Source organism: Boleophthalmus pectinirostris, unplaced genomic scaffold (assembly GCF_026225935.1).
Source record: "Boleophthalmus pectinirostris isolate CB_2022bp ecotype Guang Dong unplaced genomic scaffold, ASM2622593v1 HiC_scaffold_19, whole genome shotgun sequence".
Classification (NCBI taxonomy): Eukaryota; Metazoa; Chordata; class Actinopteri; order Gobiiformes; family Gobiidae; genus Boleophthalmus; species Boleophthalmus pectinirostris.
The window spans coordinates 31,964,700-31,981,207 of record NW_026571140.1 but is presented as its reverse complement, the minus strand read 5'-3'; the positions used below and the strand labels follow the sequence as shown (position 1 = coordinate 31,981,207).

Here is a 16,508-nt window from a genome sequence, read left to right as displayed (position 1 = left end):
CTCAGTCACTGCATAGTCTTACAGGATTATTCCCAATAATGCCAAGCTCGTACAAAATGGACAAAGTTGCAAATACTATGTAACAGAACAGAGAAACCAGGCCAAGCTTCCAGTCCAGTCTCCATTTGTTTATATGGACGGCCACGAAGAGGAAGACGATGGAGAGGAGGAGCGTGGAGGCGATGAAGACCAAACCAGTGCTGTTGACTTCCACGGGGGAGCTGGTGTCCACGAAGGCAGTTTTAATGAACCAGGGCAGACCAAGGCACAGCATGTCGAACACATTTGAGCCCACGATGTTGGACATGGCCATATCAGCTTTACCTGGAATACAGAGAATGATTTAGGTTTATGGTTTTCACACTAGCATCATCTAAGAACATATTTGGTTTTCTGCAGTGGTGTAGTAGGGATTTTTTAAGTGGGGGTACGTAATTTGTGAATGAACCAGGAGGACTGAACTAGGACTGAGCCAGGTCTAAACCAGGACTGTGCCAGGACTACACCAGGACTAAACCAGGACTAAACCAGGTCTAAACCAGGTCTAAATCAGGTCAAATCCAGGACTAAATCAGGATTAAACTAGGCCTGAAACAGGACTGACCCAGGATTAAACCAGGTCTAAACCAGGACTGTGCCAGGACTACACCAGGACTAAACCAGGTCTAAACCAGGACTAAATCAGGATTAAACTAGGCCTGAAACAGGACTGACCCAGGATTAAACCAGGTCTAAACCAGGACTAAACCAGGAATGAACCAGAACTAAACCAGGACTAAACCAGGAATGAACCAGGACTACACCAGGACTAAATAAGGACTGAAAAAGGACTAAACCAGGACTAAACCAGGACTAAACCAGGTCTAAACCAGGTCTAAACCAGGTCTAAACCAGGAATGAACCAGGACTAAACCAGGAATAAACCAGGACTGAACCAGGAGTGAACCAGGTCTAAACCAGAACTAAACCAGGACTGACCCAGGCCTAATCTTGGACTTGAGAGAGAGAGAGAGAGAACCCCGTGAAGCCTGTCCCAATACTCAGTCCTGGTTTAGTTCTGGTTTATTCCTGGTTCAGTCCTGGACAGTCCCGCGATATCATGATCCTAAGCAATTTGTTTTCACCATTGCCGGTAGCTCCGGTTTGACATTTAAGTTGTAGCTATTTTATATTTGTTATTTTTTTATATCTCATGTTGGGAGAAGTGGGTGGACAGCGTACCCCCATGTACCGCGTCCACTACACCCCTGGTATTCTGAGTGCCACCAGATCTAAACCAGGAGAAGTTCCTATATTACACAAAATTGATTCTTGTTGGTCTTAAGCCATGTTAGAATGTTGTCACCTCATGGAAAACATACCTGGAGTTTCATTTAATTTCTTTCACACATGTTTTAGTAATCCTTTATTATTCCTCTGACCACACCTCCAAGGGCTTGTAATGTCCTGAAGTGGTAGTTTTAAAGTTAACAGCTACCTTTTTCCTTTTCTTCAATAAAGATTAGCAATTCCAGAGCTCAAATCATCCAAATTATTCTAGTGAAGGTGTGTGGAGTTTAAAAACACAGTGGAGCACTTTCTGTATTAACACACGGCATCACAAGGTGGAAGAAAGTATTTTCCGTTAGAGACAAGAACGACTACACCCGAAACAAAATGCATATTTAGAAAGGACATAAAATGATGATAAAATAGACTCTAAATTAGGCAAACACTAGATCTACTGAGGACTTTGCCAAACACCAGAAGGAGGCTGCGTGCACCACATTTTGCGAGCCATAAATTTAGATTATTGCAAGAAATTGGCAATATGATGATGTAGCGAGGATGTACAGTGTGGGGTCCAAAGGAAATCTACTCAAAGGAATACTGAATTTTAATGGCTTTGTTTTCAACCCATCTCCAACTTCCAATGGCTTTATCACAAACAGCTTAATTAAAATGGCAATATGCAGATAAAAAAAATCATCCTCAATAATTACTGAAATATCTGGTGCCTCTTATATGAGCAAATACATAAATACACAAAAAATCTAATATAAGCATCACAGAATTGTTCACCATTACAGCACTACTGCCACCAAGTGTTAGTAGATAGAACTGAATTGAAGCTTCCATTCCCAGTTCAGGCACATACACTACATGTGGCTATGGTATTATAAAGTGTTAGTTTTATAAATACACATACATTTATACTTTCTACAGGTACAGTATATATCCTTTTCTCTATAAAATGTTAACAACAGCGTGACTTTGTGAAACTGCATTTTCTATTCTCTATAATACCACGGACACATAATACGTGACATGTACATAACATATAATATCGATTCCTTACCTTCTCGGGCCACCATGACACTGGCCACTGTGTCTGGGATACTTGTACCAGCAGCGAGCAGCGTCAGCCCCATCACTGTGTCAGGAATACCCAGAGTCTCTCCTAAAACAGGAAAAAAACTAATAAAATAATCAGAGGCCATCATAAACTTTCTCTTTAAACTATTACAGAAGAAAAGAAATAGAGCACTTCACTGGGTCATAAAAAAGTAAAAAATAGCAGTACAGGTGCTCTACAGGGGTTAAACTAGTAATCTTAACAGAAAGTTACCCCTACTGAAAACTGTAAAAGTGGGCAAAGTACAAACCTGAGGCACTATGACTGAATATATTAAAAGTCCTTTATTACATGAAGCGACACCAATGCATTTCAACCAGCAAGATGGTCTTTGTTAGGGCATAATTACGATAAGATGATTTAGTAGACAATCATTTTTTACTAAGCTGCATAACACATTTTTACAAGCAGCTTTTGTTTGCTTTATTCAATTTCAGCTATAAATACGCTACATTATGAAACCAACACCGTCACCACAGTAACATTATCAAGACAAATGTGTTTTAATATTGTGGGATTCTCAAATGATTCTGATCTTCTGAACACCATTTGTGCCAAGTGCCCTAAAATTAGAGTTTGGTTAGGAAAGTCTAAGCTGCTGGAGCTTTTCCGTATGACCTTTTAGGGAAACATTTAGAACAGATCCTATTCCACAAAAAAGTGGAGAAAATATTATTTCTTCAACATGGAATCATACATTAAAAGGCCCATATTACAGTATTTTCTGATCCATGTTATAATGTTGTTTCTTCATCACAAACAGACCTGGAATTGTGTTTTGTTTCATTTTGTTTCATTTATATGTTTAACACACAAACCCTGCACGTTTAGGCTGAGTTCTTCTCTCAAACAAAAAACACTGTTCCACCTTGTGATGTCATGTGGTAATACAGGAAGTGCTCCATTGTGATTTTAAACTCCATACACCTTTCACAAGAATCATTTGGATGATTTACACCCCATGGACTTGCCCTTCTCTACTGAACTAAAGGTAAAAGGTAGATTAACTACAACTTAACTTGAAAATTGCAGCTTCATGACATCACACTGTGTAACAGTATTTTGAGCTTTGGAGATGACAGACTCTACTGTAGGCTGAGTAAATTTTCCATAATATAGGATCTTTAACCAAAAAATGAAAAATACATTGCACAAATATTTTTTAATAGGGCAAAGAAAACACATTTAGCCAGAGGGAAAAGCATGATAAAATGTGCTTGGACAACAGGGTACATGAAGTTCAACCCTCTACACTCTACTACACTAATCCATTCATTTGTTAAGATGCAGGACCACAGGCACTTTCTGATTCTCAGTATTGTATTTTAGACGAGTATTTGCCCCATGAGACCAAAAGTTCAATTTGTAAAAAGATAATCATCTAAGAACCACATGACCACATCATTTTTTGTCCATTTTATACTGACAAAATTCACAAAGGACAGGACAGGAGTGGGCCTAGATATAAAATAACATTACTTTTATTTATTTAAACTTATATTTATTAAGTGATAATAAAACTAAGTAGTTTAAGATGTATAATAAGTATACAAGTTGAAATGTGGCAACTGTGTGGTTTCAGTGCATTTATTGTCATTTCAGTTTAGTTTTGCATATGATTGACGGTTTTATTCTGCACTCTTCTCCTTTAATATTAATTTTATGAGGATTATTTATGTTTTGATTTGTTTGTATTGTGATTTTAATGTCTTTATTATTCTGTAAATCACTTTGAATTACTTTATGTACGAATTGTGCTATACAAATAAACTTGCCTTGCCTATTGGTTTACATTTTTTCTTCACCAAACACTGTTTATCGAGTTGAATTAATTCATTTAGATACACTTTTAGCCAATATGCATCTCAGTAAAACAATATTAACCGCCTCATATTTTTTTTACAATGCATTTTACATATACATTTGTGTTGTATTACTTCTAATCTTCCATGGTTCTTGGTTCTCCCTGTACATACACTATTCATGCGTTTCAGCTTACTCTCTAAGGCAACAATCCTGATTTTTCTGTATTTTCAAACGCACGGATAGTCCTCACATGACCAAGTTTCTCTCTGGGGTAGTACTGGTTCGTATAATCCCCCCCTCGACTGCACTGGAGCCACAATGGGCCTCCTCTGAACCTCCAGGATGATGGCATCTGAGGAATGAGGCAGCCGACTGCCATGTGACTGGACTGGGCTCAGTCAGACCTTTTCTCACCAGCTTCAAACCCTGATCTACAAAAGTGACCAGGAGACCAGCTGATGGGCTTACTACTGCACGTGATACATGTGCTTCCAAGAACATTGAAATCCCTGAGGTCCATACGTCTGCTTAGAAAAAACGTGGTTATCTAATATATAGTAGTTATGCATAAAGCAAGGATATATGGAAAAAACTGAAAAAAATCACAATGTTTTTATTTTTACTTATGAATATGCCTTTGTCCAATCTCATCGGAGACCACTGGGAGTATCAGATGTAGTAGCGTGGCAGAAGTGGCTCTAATGCAAACTGCTGGTGTGTCCTGGAACCAGACACTTTACGAACCATGCTTAATAGGAAAGTTGAACGAGTAGGAACGATTGGGTGATGGTCAGAGGAGACAGTGGTGCAGATTGACAGCCTTGCTTCTGTCAGTTTAGCCCAGGGCAGCTGTGACTACAATAACAGTTTACCACCACTGAGTGTAGAGTGAATGAACAGTGCATGAAATTGTGTGGTGTCTGAAAATGCGCTATATGAGACACATTATCATCAAAATAATTATTTAGCTTCAGCCTACACCTCTTTGTCTGTGTATGTTAAATATGACTGACTGTCTGTTGAATAACATCATAAAATGCCTGTGACTGAAAGAAATTAATCAGTCAAAATCTATTTTCAGTATCCCACAAAGCCTGTGTGGAAGACTAAACCTGACTAAACCTGGACGAAATCCAGACGAAATAGGCATAAAGCACATCTGATGGATATTGGCTACTGCTGCTTATAAGTGTGAGTATAAAAGTGTTCACATCTAGTTAGACTACACAAGAGCTGCTGAGGTTTTGGAGATGATCTTAGCCACAGTTGTCAAGCTATTGCAATTTTCCATTGCTTCAAACAATCACCAATAGCGCCTCAACTCAAACTACATCCATCCATTTTCTTCCCACTTTCTCCAGCTCCTCCGGGGGGACCCCAAGGCGTTCCCAAACCAGCCGAGAGACATAGTCCCTCCAGCGTGTCCTGAGTCTTCCCCAGGGCCTCCTTCCGGTGCAGCCAGGAGGCATCCGGAACAGATGCCCGAGCCACCTCAGTTGGCTTCTCTCAATGTGGGGGAACAGCGTCTCTACTCCAAGCTTCACCTGTGTAACTGAGCTCCTCACCCTATCTTTAAGTGAGCGCCCAGCCACCCTGCGGAGGAAACTCATTTCAACCACTTGTATCCGTGATTTTGTCCTTTTGGTCATTACCCAAAGCTTATGAATGTAGGTGAGGAATGTAGCTTTGCCTCTCAACTCAGCTCCCGCTCCACCACAATACAGCATCACTGCCCACGCTGCACCGAACTCAAACTATATTGCTATATAACTAAACTTTAAAAATAACAAAAATGTGTAACTTTTCAAACCAATTTAAACGTAATTCCCGAGTTTTCTTACCTACGACAGTGACCATCCAGACCAGGACATAGGTAAAGCCCGAGATCCACACAGCGGACATGAAGAAGGTGAACATGAACCACTGTTTCCAAAAGCGCCTCCTACAGTCCGGGATGGTGAGGTACAGCAGCGTGATGATGGGCAGAGACAGCACCCAAACGACACGCTTCAAGTCATTCTCCGGCACGGCAAACACACTCTTATGCTCTGAAAGGGAAACAGTAGATGGATGACAGTTAAATCCCAGCTCATACTTGTGAGGATTGATGTTGTGTCCTAACCCTAACCTTGGGCAAGACACTTCACCCAGCTTGCTTGAGTGTGAGTGTGGTGTGTGTGACTGGTGGTGATGAGAGGCTGTTGGTGCAGATTGATGGCCACTCTTGTGTACATTGAATGAATAATCCCATGAAAAGTGACAAATGTGATCTTTTCACCTCATGTTGCTCTGTTCTGGTTCAGGTTGAAGAGGAAAAGAAGTTTAATATGGATTCAGCCGTGTCAAATTAATATGATTTAAAAAAAAAAACTATTTTAGAAAGGTAAAAATTAAAATTTCGTCTCCTGCTTCAAATCTAAAGATGCATTCACATTTGATATTGGAACAAAACTTTGAATAAACCCCAAACTAAACCTGGACTAGACTGGGACTAAATGAAAACTTTAAAACAGGACCAAACCAAGTCTATCAAGAGGATTAAACAGGGCTAAAACCAGACTCAAAGTGTGAACGTAGTTTTAGTTGTGACCAATTAAGTCTAGAGTCAGGTTTATTTGGAAAACCACATGTGTTTTTTTAGGAATTACTTGGTTTGAAAGGTTTGTGAACCCACTGACCACTAGTAATAAAATCCAATCTTCACTTCTACTTTCTGAGTGAACACAAAACTGCACTGACCCTCTGGTATCTCGTTGAGTCCGTGCAGGCTGAGGGACAGGTGAGAGTACGCAGAGCTGTCCTGGAATATCCCACTGTCTGTCCTGGAGCGACGGTGGACCCTGAGGCTGGAGTCATGGTTCCAGCCAATCAGAGTCTGGGTCTCGTTCTTCTCCTCAGACCGTCGTCCCAGACACCAGCAGCACGGGCTCAGCCTCCGCAGCACAAACTCACTGATGCGCAAGTCGAAGCAAAGCACCACGATGTACAGTGCATAGACCAGTAAGAGAGAGGCTGCGTCGTACCTGGGAATATGGGTCAGGTCAAAGGTAAAAAGTGATTCCATTGACTGATCACAGTTTTCAGTTAAGTGAATATTTTTTTCTTTTTAAAAACATATACATATGCAGGGTAAATGAACACAGTTAAGACATACGCTAATTTAAATATTTTTGTATATTTTCTTATTGACTTGCTTATATATTTTTATGCTTTATTTTATTAATTTTATTAATTTATATTGTGCCCACTCTGTGCAGCACTCTGGAAAGTTTGTGTTGGCAAAATGTGCTATATGCAGTAAATCAGGCATATCCAATTGTGGCCCTCAGACAAATTTTTCTTGGCCCTCAGGCTTCCAGGAGGGCCAAGCCCAAATTCATTCACATCAATGAAAATTTAACTTTTTATTGCAAGTTTTTTGAAAATCTACCTTGAAAAAGTCAATATTTAGTGTGTGGTTTTGAGGATCTTAGCATAAGTAAATGTTTAACACATTTTTATGTGTTAAACATGCACATATTTCAGTTATTCACTGTACTGAGCACCAGTCTGTGGCCCTCGATCGGCCCTCTGCTTCGTCTGTGTTTAGATATGTGGCCCTTGATGAAAAAAGTTTGAACATCCCTGCAGTAAATAAAGCCATCTAAAACGTTTACCACTCAAAGGCTATTAAAAATGTAATGAATTTGTCCAAAGTACATGGTTTCACTCCCACAGAAATGGCTGTAGACATTCTGAATCAGAAGCTCTAACTTTATAAATGATTATTTACAGTGATTTTGTCATATTTTAATTAAAATTAGATTAAACTGCAGCAAAAAGAGCAAATAAATCTGAACAAATCCAGGTTCAATGGTGGTTCAATTCAAACACTAACACAACTGAAGACTTTGAACGGCCTAACACTGCCATAATTACCTAATAATCACAGCCAAGTCATGTCATGCCAATCATGAAAAGTGGATTAATAATTAAGCTAACAACAAAGTAAAGTCAAAGTACACATTTCCTGTTCAGGTTCACGTTTATGGTGTGTTACAGTATGTCCCAGTGATAAATCCAGTGACTCAGATGTTTTGCTTTGATAAAAATATTGTTGTTCCAGTTTGATCATATATTACACAACAAACGTGAGCCACTTCTAAACTCTTCCTCCAGAACACTGCAGGGTGTAAAATCATTATTAATCACTAAAAAAGGTGCTAGAACTTCATGGTAGTTGGTAGTTAATGTACAATCCAGCTCTTACCAGTAAACTTTGTTGTCAGAAATGATGGCGATAACAGCAGATACACTGATGCCGTAGGCCAGGCAGTCTCTGAACAGGGGCCAGCAGCTAAGACGACCGGCCTGGACACGGAAAAGAGTAGAGTTATTAAAAAAATTTTTTATTACTGTGTTGACTAAGGGTGAGCAAACTTAACTCTAATTCAATAATCAGTTAAAAAAACCATCGGTATGTGACTTATGCAGTAAAAGCCCACAAAATGAGAGTCTATTCCAGAGATTAAGTTCAGGTTTATTTCAAAGTTTGCATTTACATGGCCTACTTGGTGAAAATAAATAAATAATGATAATAATAAAAAATAAAAAAATAGAGTAAAGGGTAACCAGGTGTACTCTGATACCTGTACTTGCCCACATTATCCTCTAGGTGGCCATGGACTAAATCAAACAAAAATTGCAATATAAATCAAGCTGTATTAAAATAAATAACCAAAATAATAAAATAAACATTAGCATAACAAGAATATATTCTAAAAAACAGGGAATATAAATAATTCGAATAATGTAGATTAGCAAAAAAACAAAATTAGCAAATTGAAGGTGCATTATGCAACTTTTTCGTTGGGTCTGTCCCCGACTTGTTTCTATGGATATATCATTGCCCTGCCTGGAATGTTCCACAGTGTAACATTAAACAGATCTACCTAACATTTATTAAATTACAGGTAGTTTTATGGTGCAAAAATAGAAAACAGGCATTCTGACTGAGTGGGGTTGCCTCTCCACAGATCTGACCTTTAACTTGGTCTGGTTTGGTCTCCATGACGATAGAAAGGTTTAATGCCATACTGTGAAACATTTCAGACAAAGCAATAACATTTCCATGAATAAAAGCATTTGACAGACCCTCCACCAGAAAAGTTACACAATGCACCAAATAAAAATAATAAACTAATGAACAAAATCTTAGAATAAACCAAATAACTTCAGTATTACAGTTTGCAGCACAACAGAGTGTGATTTACCATAGAGGCGAGGAGTCCACAGGCCGCGCAGATGCCTAGGAGGTTGTAAACGGCAGAGCCCACGATTGTGCTCACTCCAATGTCTCCCTTTGTCACAAAAACACCTGACACATAGTAAAAAACAATATTAATGGTCCTATATTACACAAAATCAATCTGGAGTTGTGTTTTGTTTCATTCTCACATGTTTGAGTAATCCTGCATTATTTGTCTGTCATTCTCCAAAGCTCGAAATGCTTTTAATTCAATAGAAATAGACAATTTCAGGGCTGCAATTGTCCATATGATTCTAGTGAAGGTGTATGGATTTTAAAAACACAGTGGATGACTTCCTGTATTACTACATGACATCACAAGTTGGAACAGTGTGGAATGTTATCTGTTTGGGAGGGTTGCAGGGTTTGAGTGTTTAACAAAATGAAAATAAGATAAAACACAACTCCAGGATGTTTTGATGAGGAAACAATATTATAACAGAGAGAAATCTGGACATAGTGTAATACGGACCCTTTAAATAAGATAATATATGAGGTATGAGAGTGATTCTGAACCAATAATTATGGAATAAAAATGAAGCTTACCCAAAAATGCAGTGACCAGTTCAGGTGCAGAGCTGCCGGCCGCCATAAAAGTGGCTCCTGCTACATCCTGGGACAGTCCCAAACCTGTGCAAAACAAAACAACATGTATTATTATTGACAATATGTGTAGGCAATGTTTGTAAGGTCTCATCTTTTCCTGTATTAAAAGAACATCCCTAAAACTAAGGAAGTTGCTTTTTATTTACCATAGCTTACGGCAACAGAAGCACTCCTAAAACTATCCATCTGTACAGTCAGAGTTGGGATGACATAAAAAGTCTCCCCTACAACAGTGTATCATGACTAGGCATTTGTGTAAAGTTAATAGTGTGTTAATCTTCGTGTATTTTGACCATATAGACTGTATGGACACAGCTAACCCTCTAGCCAACGTGTTTCAGATAGGAGGTGAACATGGGAGCGCTTATAGCTGCACTGACTCTGTTTCCAATTGACTTTACACAGAAAAATTGTCTCCCCTCTCTCTGTAACTGCTGCAGTGAGCTTCGTCATTTTGGTCTTAAAATGCTCATATTAATCCACTCTACATGATCCTGGTGTTTTTATTTCACTATTTTGACCATAAATAAATTCCTACTCTGGAACTCTAGTCCAAATTCTCTCCTATAACCCCACGTGAGCTTCATTTGACTGGAGCTGAACACTGTGGGTGACGTCACACTCCCTTAGTCCACTTCTTTATACAGTCTATGATTCTGATTTAATGTGCATAGCCTATACTTTATCGACATACTTAAAATTATAATTACAGAAATACAACTGTCATTACAGCTAACACAGTAACACAACACAACACAAGTACTATTAAAGTATTAAAAAGTTAGTTTTAAAGAGCCTATATTATGCTATTTTCTGATCTATATTTTCATATGATTTCAGCTCTGGAACTGACAATCTCGACTGAACAAAAGGTAAAAGGAGCTGTTAACTTTAAAACTACCACTTCATGACATTACAAGACAGAAGAGGGCATTTTAAGCTTTGGAGATGTAAACAGATGAATGATAAAAGGTTACTCAAACATGTGTGAATGAAACAAAACACAACTTCAGGTAGGTTTTGGATAAAGAAACGTTATACCAAGGAGTCAATTTTGCATAATATCAGACTTTTAAATTAAAAAGTAAAAAGTTATTATGTAAAATGACGTGATATTGATGTAAAAGCAATAAAAACTCCCACAACTGCTAATCTCTTTTGTTTATTATTAAACAAGTCTAATTGCTGCAGTCACTTCCTCCCATTGTTGGCTCCGTCCCTCTGTGACAGTGTAGGGCCTGGTGCAGACCCAGAGTGACGTCACCCAGGGGCCCTGGGTGCCCTCTGAGCAAAGTGCATGACTCTCACTCCCTCCTCCACAAACACACATGACGCTCAGTAAAGTAAGTGAGCTGTGAGTGTAGGACACGTACAGGCTCTAATACAGTGCAACAAAAATATGAGCTAGAACAGAAATATGATAAAACAGAAGGGATAATTAACAAAACAATCAATTTATAAACATTCTAATAATTTTTTCTAACATTAAAGGTGCATTGTGTAACTTAAATGCTTTTCTCCATGGAAATGTTATTGCTTTGTCTGGAATGTTTCACAGTATTAAGGGTATTAAACCTTTCTATACAGGCTACAGGTCAGATCTATGGAGACGCAACCCCACTCACAGTCAGAATCCCTGATTTTCTAGGTATTTTTGAGCTATAAACCCACTTGTAATTGAATAAAAGTAAGGTAGAGCTGTTTAATGTCATACTGTGAAACATTCTGGCAGAGCAATGGCATATCCAACAATAACAACAAGAACAAGAAACAAGCAGGTGATGGACCCTCCACCTGAAAAGTTACTAAATGCACCTTTAAAGTTGCACTTAGTACGTTTTTTGGCGAAGGGTCTGCCACCTGCTTGACTGAAACACTCCACAGTTTGGTATCAAACAGTTACGGGCACAACCAAAAACAACAACAAAAAAAGAGTTGAATTAATTTGTATGTTTTGAGAAATTGTCAGAAAAGCAATAACATCTCCATGGACACAAGCAAGTAGAAGACCCCATCCAAGAAACATACATAACGCACTTTTAAATACATTTCTAAAGTGAAATGCATCTCACGGTACGATATTTATTGCGATATTTTGGAGAGGCTGATATAATTATAGATAGGACGCTTCTTTGCTTTTAAAATACCTTGACAAGATTTTGGTGTGAATTATTACCATCATAATCCCAAGAACTCAAGTTAAAAAACATATAACTTCATATTGTCTGCGCTGAAATGAATCATAGAATATGTAGTTCCCATTTATTAGCTATTTCTACTCTAAAACCATGCATTTAAGCAAAGAAACTTGTAATTCGACATACAATATCACAATATTTTAGTTATTATTACATCCCTAGTTATATGTGTTTATACAGAACATGTTTTGGTTCCTGTCTGGTTCTTAAAGGTGCTCTGCTTAACATTTCCCGTGGAGGATCTGCCACCTGCTTGTCTCCATGGAAATGTTATTGCTTTGTCTAGAATGTTCCACAGTATAGATTAAACCTATATATCACAAGGGAGACAAGCAGGTACGCTACATTACTCTGTGTCTTTTATTTATTTTATTCATTTTTCATGTGTTTTATTGGTTTGATTTATTGCTATTCAGTGGTTTTGCTCATATTTTATTATTTATTTATTTATTTAATTATTTTAATGGTTTTATTGTTTTAGGACTTGTATGATTAAATTTGAGTGTTTATTTTATCATTATATTATATTAATGCTATTAGTATGTATTTGTGCAGCACTTTGGAAACTGTTTGTTTGTGAAATGTGCTATATATAAATAAAGTGGATTGGATTAGATGGGATTACAGTTCAGATCTGTGGAGAGTCGTCCCTCTTAACAGAAGGAATTATTGTTTTTTTGAGCAATAAAAACACCTGTAATGAATAAATGCTTGATGGATAAGTTTAATGTCATACTATCGAACATTTCAGGCAAAGCAATAACATAGAAATTGCACAGTGTACCTTAAAATTAGACTTACGTTCACTGATGACTTCCAGTGAGGGGAGGAAGTAGTCGTCGCACACTATGGACACGGCCAGCAGCATGTAGAAGATGATCATGAAGTAAATGACCAGACCTCCATCTTTCCTCTCCTGAACCGTGAAGAACCCGTCAGGAAACTCTGAGGACTGAGGGAAGGTGCACTCGGTCTCATTCTCTACAACGAAATCATGAAGACGATCAAAGGTAAACATGGAAGCACCATATCAGGAAAGTACTAAGAAGCAAAGATCAACACTTGGAAATTTACTGTGAGAAATATTTATATTATATTTATATTTTTATGTTGGAAAATATTGTTATGGGAATAAATATGGCATAAAATATTACCGTGGATAAAAGCAAGTAGTGCAAACAAGCCAAAGCAAATGCCATACACCATAGTAAAAATGCAAATACTTCAGAGGTGCTTCATAGATGTCAATATTTAATGCTATACAGTGGACTATTCACAGTAAAGGAGTAACATAACAGACCCCCTTCTCCATCAGAAAAGTTACATAGTGCAGCTTTAATTTCACAAGTTGCATTTTACTATAGCTGACTTCAATAAAATGCTTTAGAATAAACAGTAGAATGAGAGCTAATAGTTAAATTGTAATAATAATCCTATGGGAAAAACCAACCTACAACTTCATGTTCCAATCAAACATGACATAATAATCCAGTTATCGCAATAATAGGCCTACAGTCTATTAAAGGTGCACTGTGCAAAGAGATGTTATTGCTTTGCCTGGAATGTTCCATGATATGATATTAAACATTTACACTTCCAGTCAAAAGCTTTACACCCTAATATTTCCAGTTAGTTATTTATTGCAGTTCAAGTTGTGCAAGTCCAATGAAGAGCTTGAAACGGTACAGAGGTAAATACTGAAAAGGCAGAGGTTAAAAAAAAAAAAAAAAGATAAAAGATGCAAAACACAAGTCCAAGCTCTGCCAAAACTATCTCAGGAAAAAAGAACAAGATGGTAAACTTGAAAACATGGAGTGTTCAGCACAGTCTCCAGACTTTAGCCCCATTGAGTTGGTTTGGGATGAACTGGACAGAAGAGTGAAAGTCAAGCAACCTACAAGTGCCACACATTTATGAGAACTTCCGCAACAGACTTGGGAAGAACTGTCTGAAGAATATTTGATTTCTGTTGTAAAAAGAACGAGCCACGGGTTTGTTCAGCTGTTATATCTGCCAAAGGTGGACACGTTCATGAATCAAAAGTTTAGAATACGTTTTGGTCAACAGTAAACAGTAAATAGGAAAAAATTGAAAAAGTGTGGTGTTCTAAAACTTTGACATCTAGAATTTATTCATCACAAGTGTTTCTATTGCTCAAAACTATATAACTCCTTCTGTGAACAGGGCGACTCTCCACAGATCTGATTTGTAATGTAGCATAGTGCTGTAACCTGCTTATCTCCCTTGTGATAGATTGAGGTTTATATGTCTGTGTCTATACTGTGGAACATTCTAGACAAAGCAAGACCTTCAGTGGAAATGTTACACAGTGCACCTTTAAGTGAGGAAAAATCAGTTTGTATTGTTTATTTAAGATATGGAAGCATGCCTATGTTCTCTCATTTCTACATCCCCCCACACACAAAAAGAATAAATAAATAAATAAAAATTAGGCCCTATGTTCCCACATTTCCTTTATCATCAATTTGGATCAGAATGTATCCACATTTCTCCCAATTTGGTAATCAATTAGACCCAACCTATTAACCAGCAGCAGTTGACTACAGATGTAATATCCTTCTCGGACCTGAAGGAAAAAAAGTGTATTGCAATATATATATTTTTGGTGACTTTTTTATTTGGATGTAAATGAACACTTTAGCATTTAGATTTTGTTCATTTTAATTTCATTTATAATTTTATAACATGTCCTTTATAATAGGACGCCTGGGACATTTCTGTGTTAAATCCAACCTAACAAAACAACTTTTTTGATGACAAACAACTCTGACAAGCTTCTGCAGTCAATAAGTTTTTAGACTCTCTTTTAATTTCTTTCTTTCTTTTTTTTTATTATCAGAGTGCAGCCACAAACTAACTCCTGTTGAGTTTTTATTTTTTATTTTTATTTTTTTATCCTGACATGATAGCACCCTATAATCCCCCAGCCCTATTTAGGCAGAGTAACCTAGTCCCCTCATTAAGAGTCTATCTCAAAACACTTAAAAGATAAACTGGTTAACTCAATGTCCACTATAAGGGACATGAATGAATGGACTGGGCCTCAGAAGGTTATAGAGGTCAGGGTGCAAAGGATCCTAGGTTGAAATGACTCTGAATCATCCCTTTAAATGCAGTATAAAAATAAAAATGACTTGATTTAGAGTTTAATTTTGTAAAAAAATAAATAAAAATCCTTGAAATAAGACAAATCTATGAACAAAGAACTATAGGACTAACTCCTAAGATATTCAGCATGTCATTGTTAACCGCTTTTTTCACAATCCAGACACTCTGTACCATTAAAAATCAATCAAACAAACAAACAAACAAAAACGAATTCCTGATTATTTATTTGTAACAGTGCTTATGGTTATCAGCCCAGATGGTGAGATGTTTCAAGCAAACGCACAATAGATTTCGCACTCCGCAAATGAGCCGTGGCATCACTTATTAGCCATTAAAGTAAAACAAACTGCTGTAAAATCACAATAGACACGACAATTAGAGCGAAGTGACAACACAGACAGGCCTTACCCAAAGCTCTGCGCACTCTGCTCCTGTGCGTGTCCTCTGCGCTTTTGGCTGTAAACGACACAAGATGAACGGAGCAATATAAAAATACTACAAATCCAACAAAGTATGGAATAAAATCTCTTCGTTTCGTCCTTGTGTACGAGGGGGGCTTATACATGGTTCCTTTGCTATAAATAAATAAACAGAATTGTGTTATAACAGGATATTTCGCGGTTTCATGGGTATGAGGGTTATGCAGGATTAGTTGGAGCTGGAAGGAATAGCCCACTACACTACAACTACAAGGCGCACAGGGGGGGATTATAGGGGGAGAAATTGTGTTTTAAATACTGGGGGGATCACGAGGACACAGTCATTCCGGTCCAGTTGAACGCGCTGCAGCTCCGGAGCGCGCTCACAGCGATCTGTCACGGGTTCTTAGTAAAACCACTGCCTCCAGGACACTTTTACTATAGTCTAAAATGAGTGTATCATCCACTAAAACCATCTTAAAAATAAATAAACAGTCATAAAGGCAGTGGAAGCGGTGGAAGTACAAAAGTAAAAGTACGAGACTTAAGTACCCTACAAATTTTATGTATCTGTACTTTACTGAAGCACATTTTCCAGCAACTTTTTAGTTTTGCTTCACTAAATTTGAGAGCATATATCTGTATTTTCTGCTCCACCACTACATTTT

The 16,508-nt window shown here is 37.8% G+C and overlaps 1 protein-coding gene across 1 annotated transcript; it reads right to left on the bottom strand.

Annotated features, from left to right (window-relative positions):
- Window position 1: 1 nt before the first annotated feature.
- On the bottom strand, window positions 2-15,986 carry slc24a5 (solute carrier family 24 member 5). The gene is made up of 9 exons (XM_020939019.2): window positions 15,830-15,986; window positions 13,094-13,273; window positions 10,035-10,118; window positions 9,454-9,557; window positions 8,451-8,551; window positions 6,941-7,224; window positions 6,043-6,249; window positions 2,339-2,440; window positions 2-324 (listed from the first exon to the last, which is right to left on the bottom strand). The coding sequence occupies exons 1-9, from the start codon at window positions 15,984-15,986 to the stop codon at window positions 2-4; spliced, it is 1,542 nt and encodes a 513-aa protein (XP_020794678.1).
- Between the last annotated feature and the right edge of the window lie 522 nt (window positions 15,987-16,508).

Coding starts and splice junctions, on each gene's coding strand:
- slc24a5 (XM_020939019.2), bottom strand. CDS start 15,986: ATGTATAAGCCCCCCTCGTACACAAGGACGAAACGAAGAGATTTTATT. Junction 13,274..15,829: donor CAGAGTGCGCAGAGCTTTGG/GTAAGGCCTGTC, acceptor ATTTCGTTGTAG/AGAATGAGACCGAGTGCACC. Junction 325..2,338: donor TGTCATGGTGGCCCGAGAAG/GTAAGGAATCGA, acceptor TCTGTATTCCAG/GTAAAGCTGATATGGCCATG.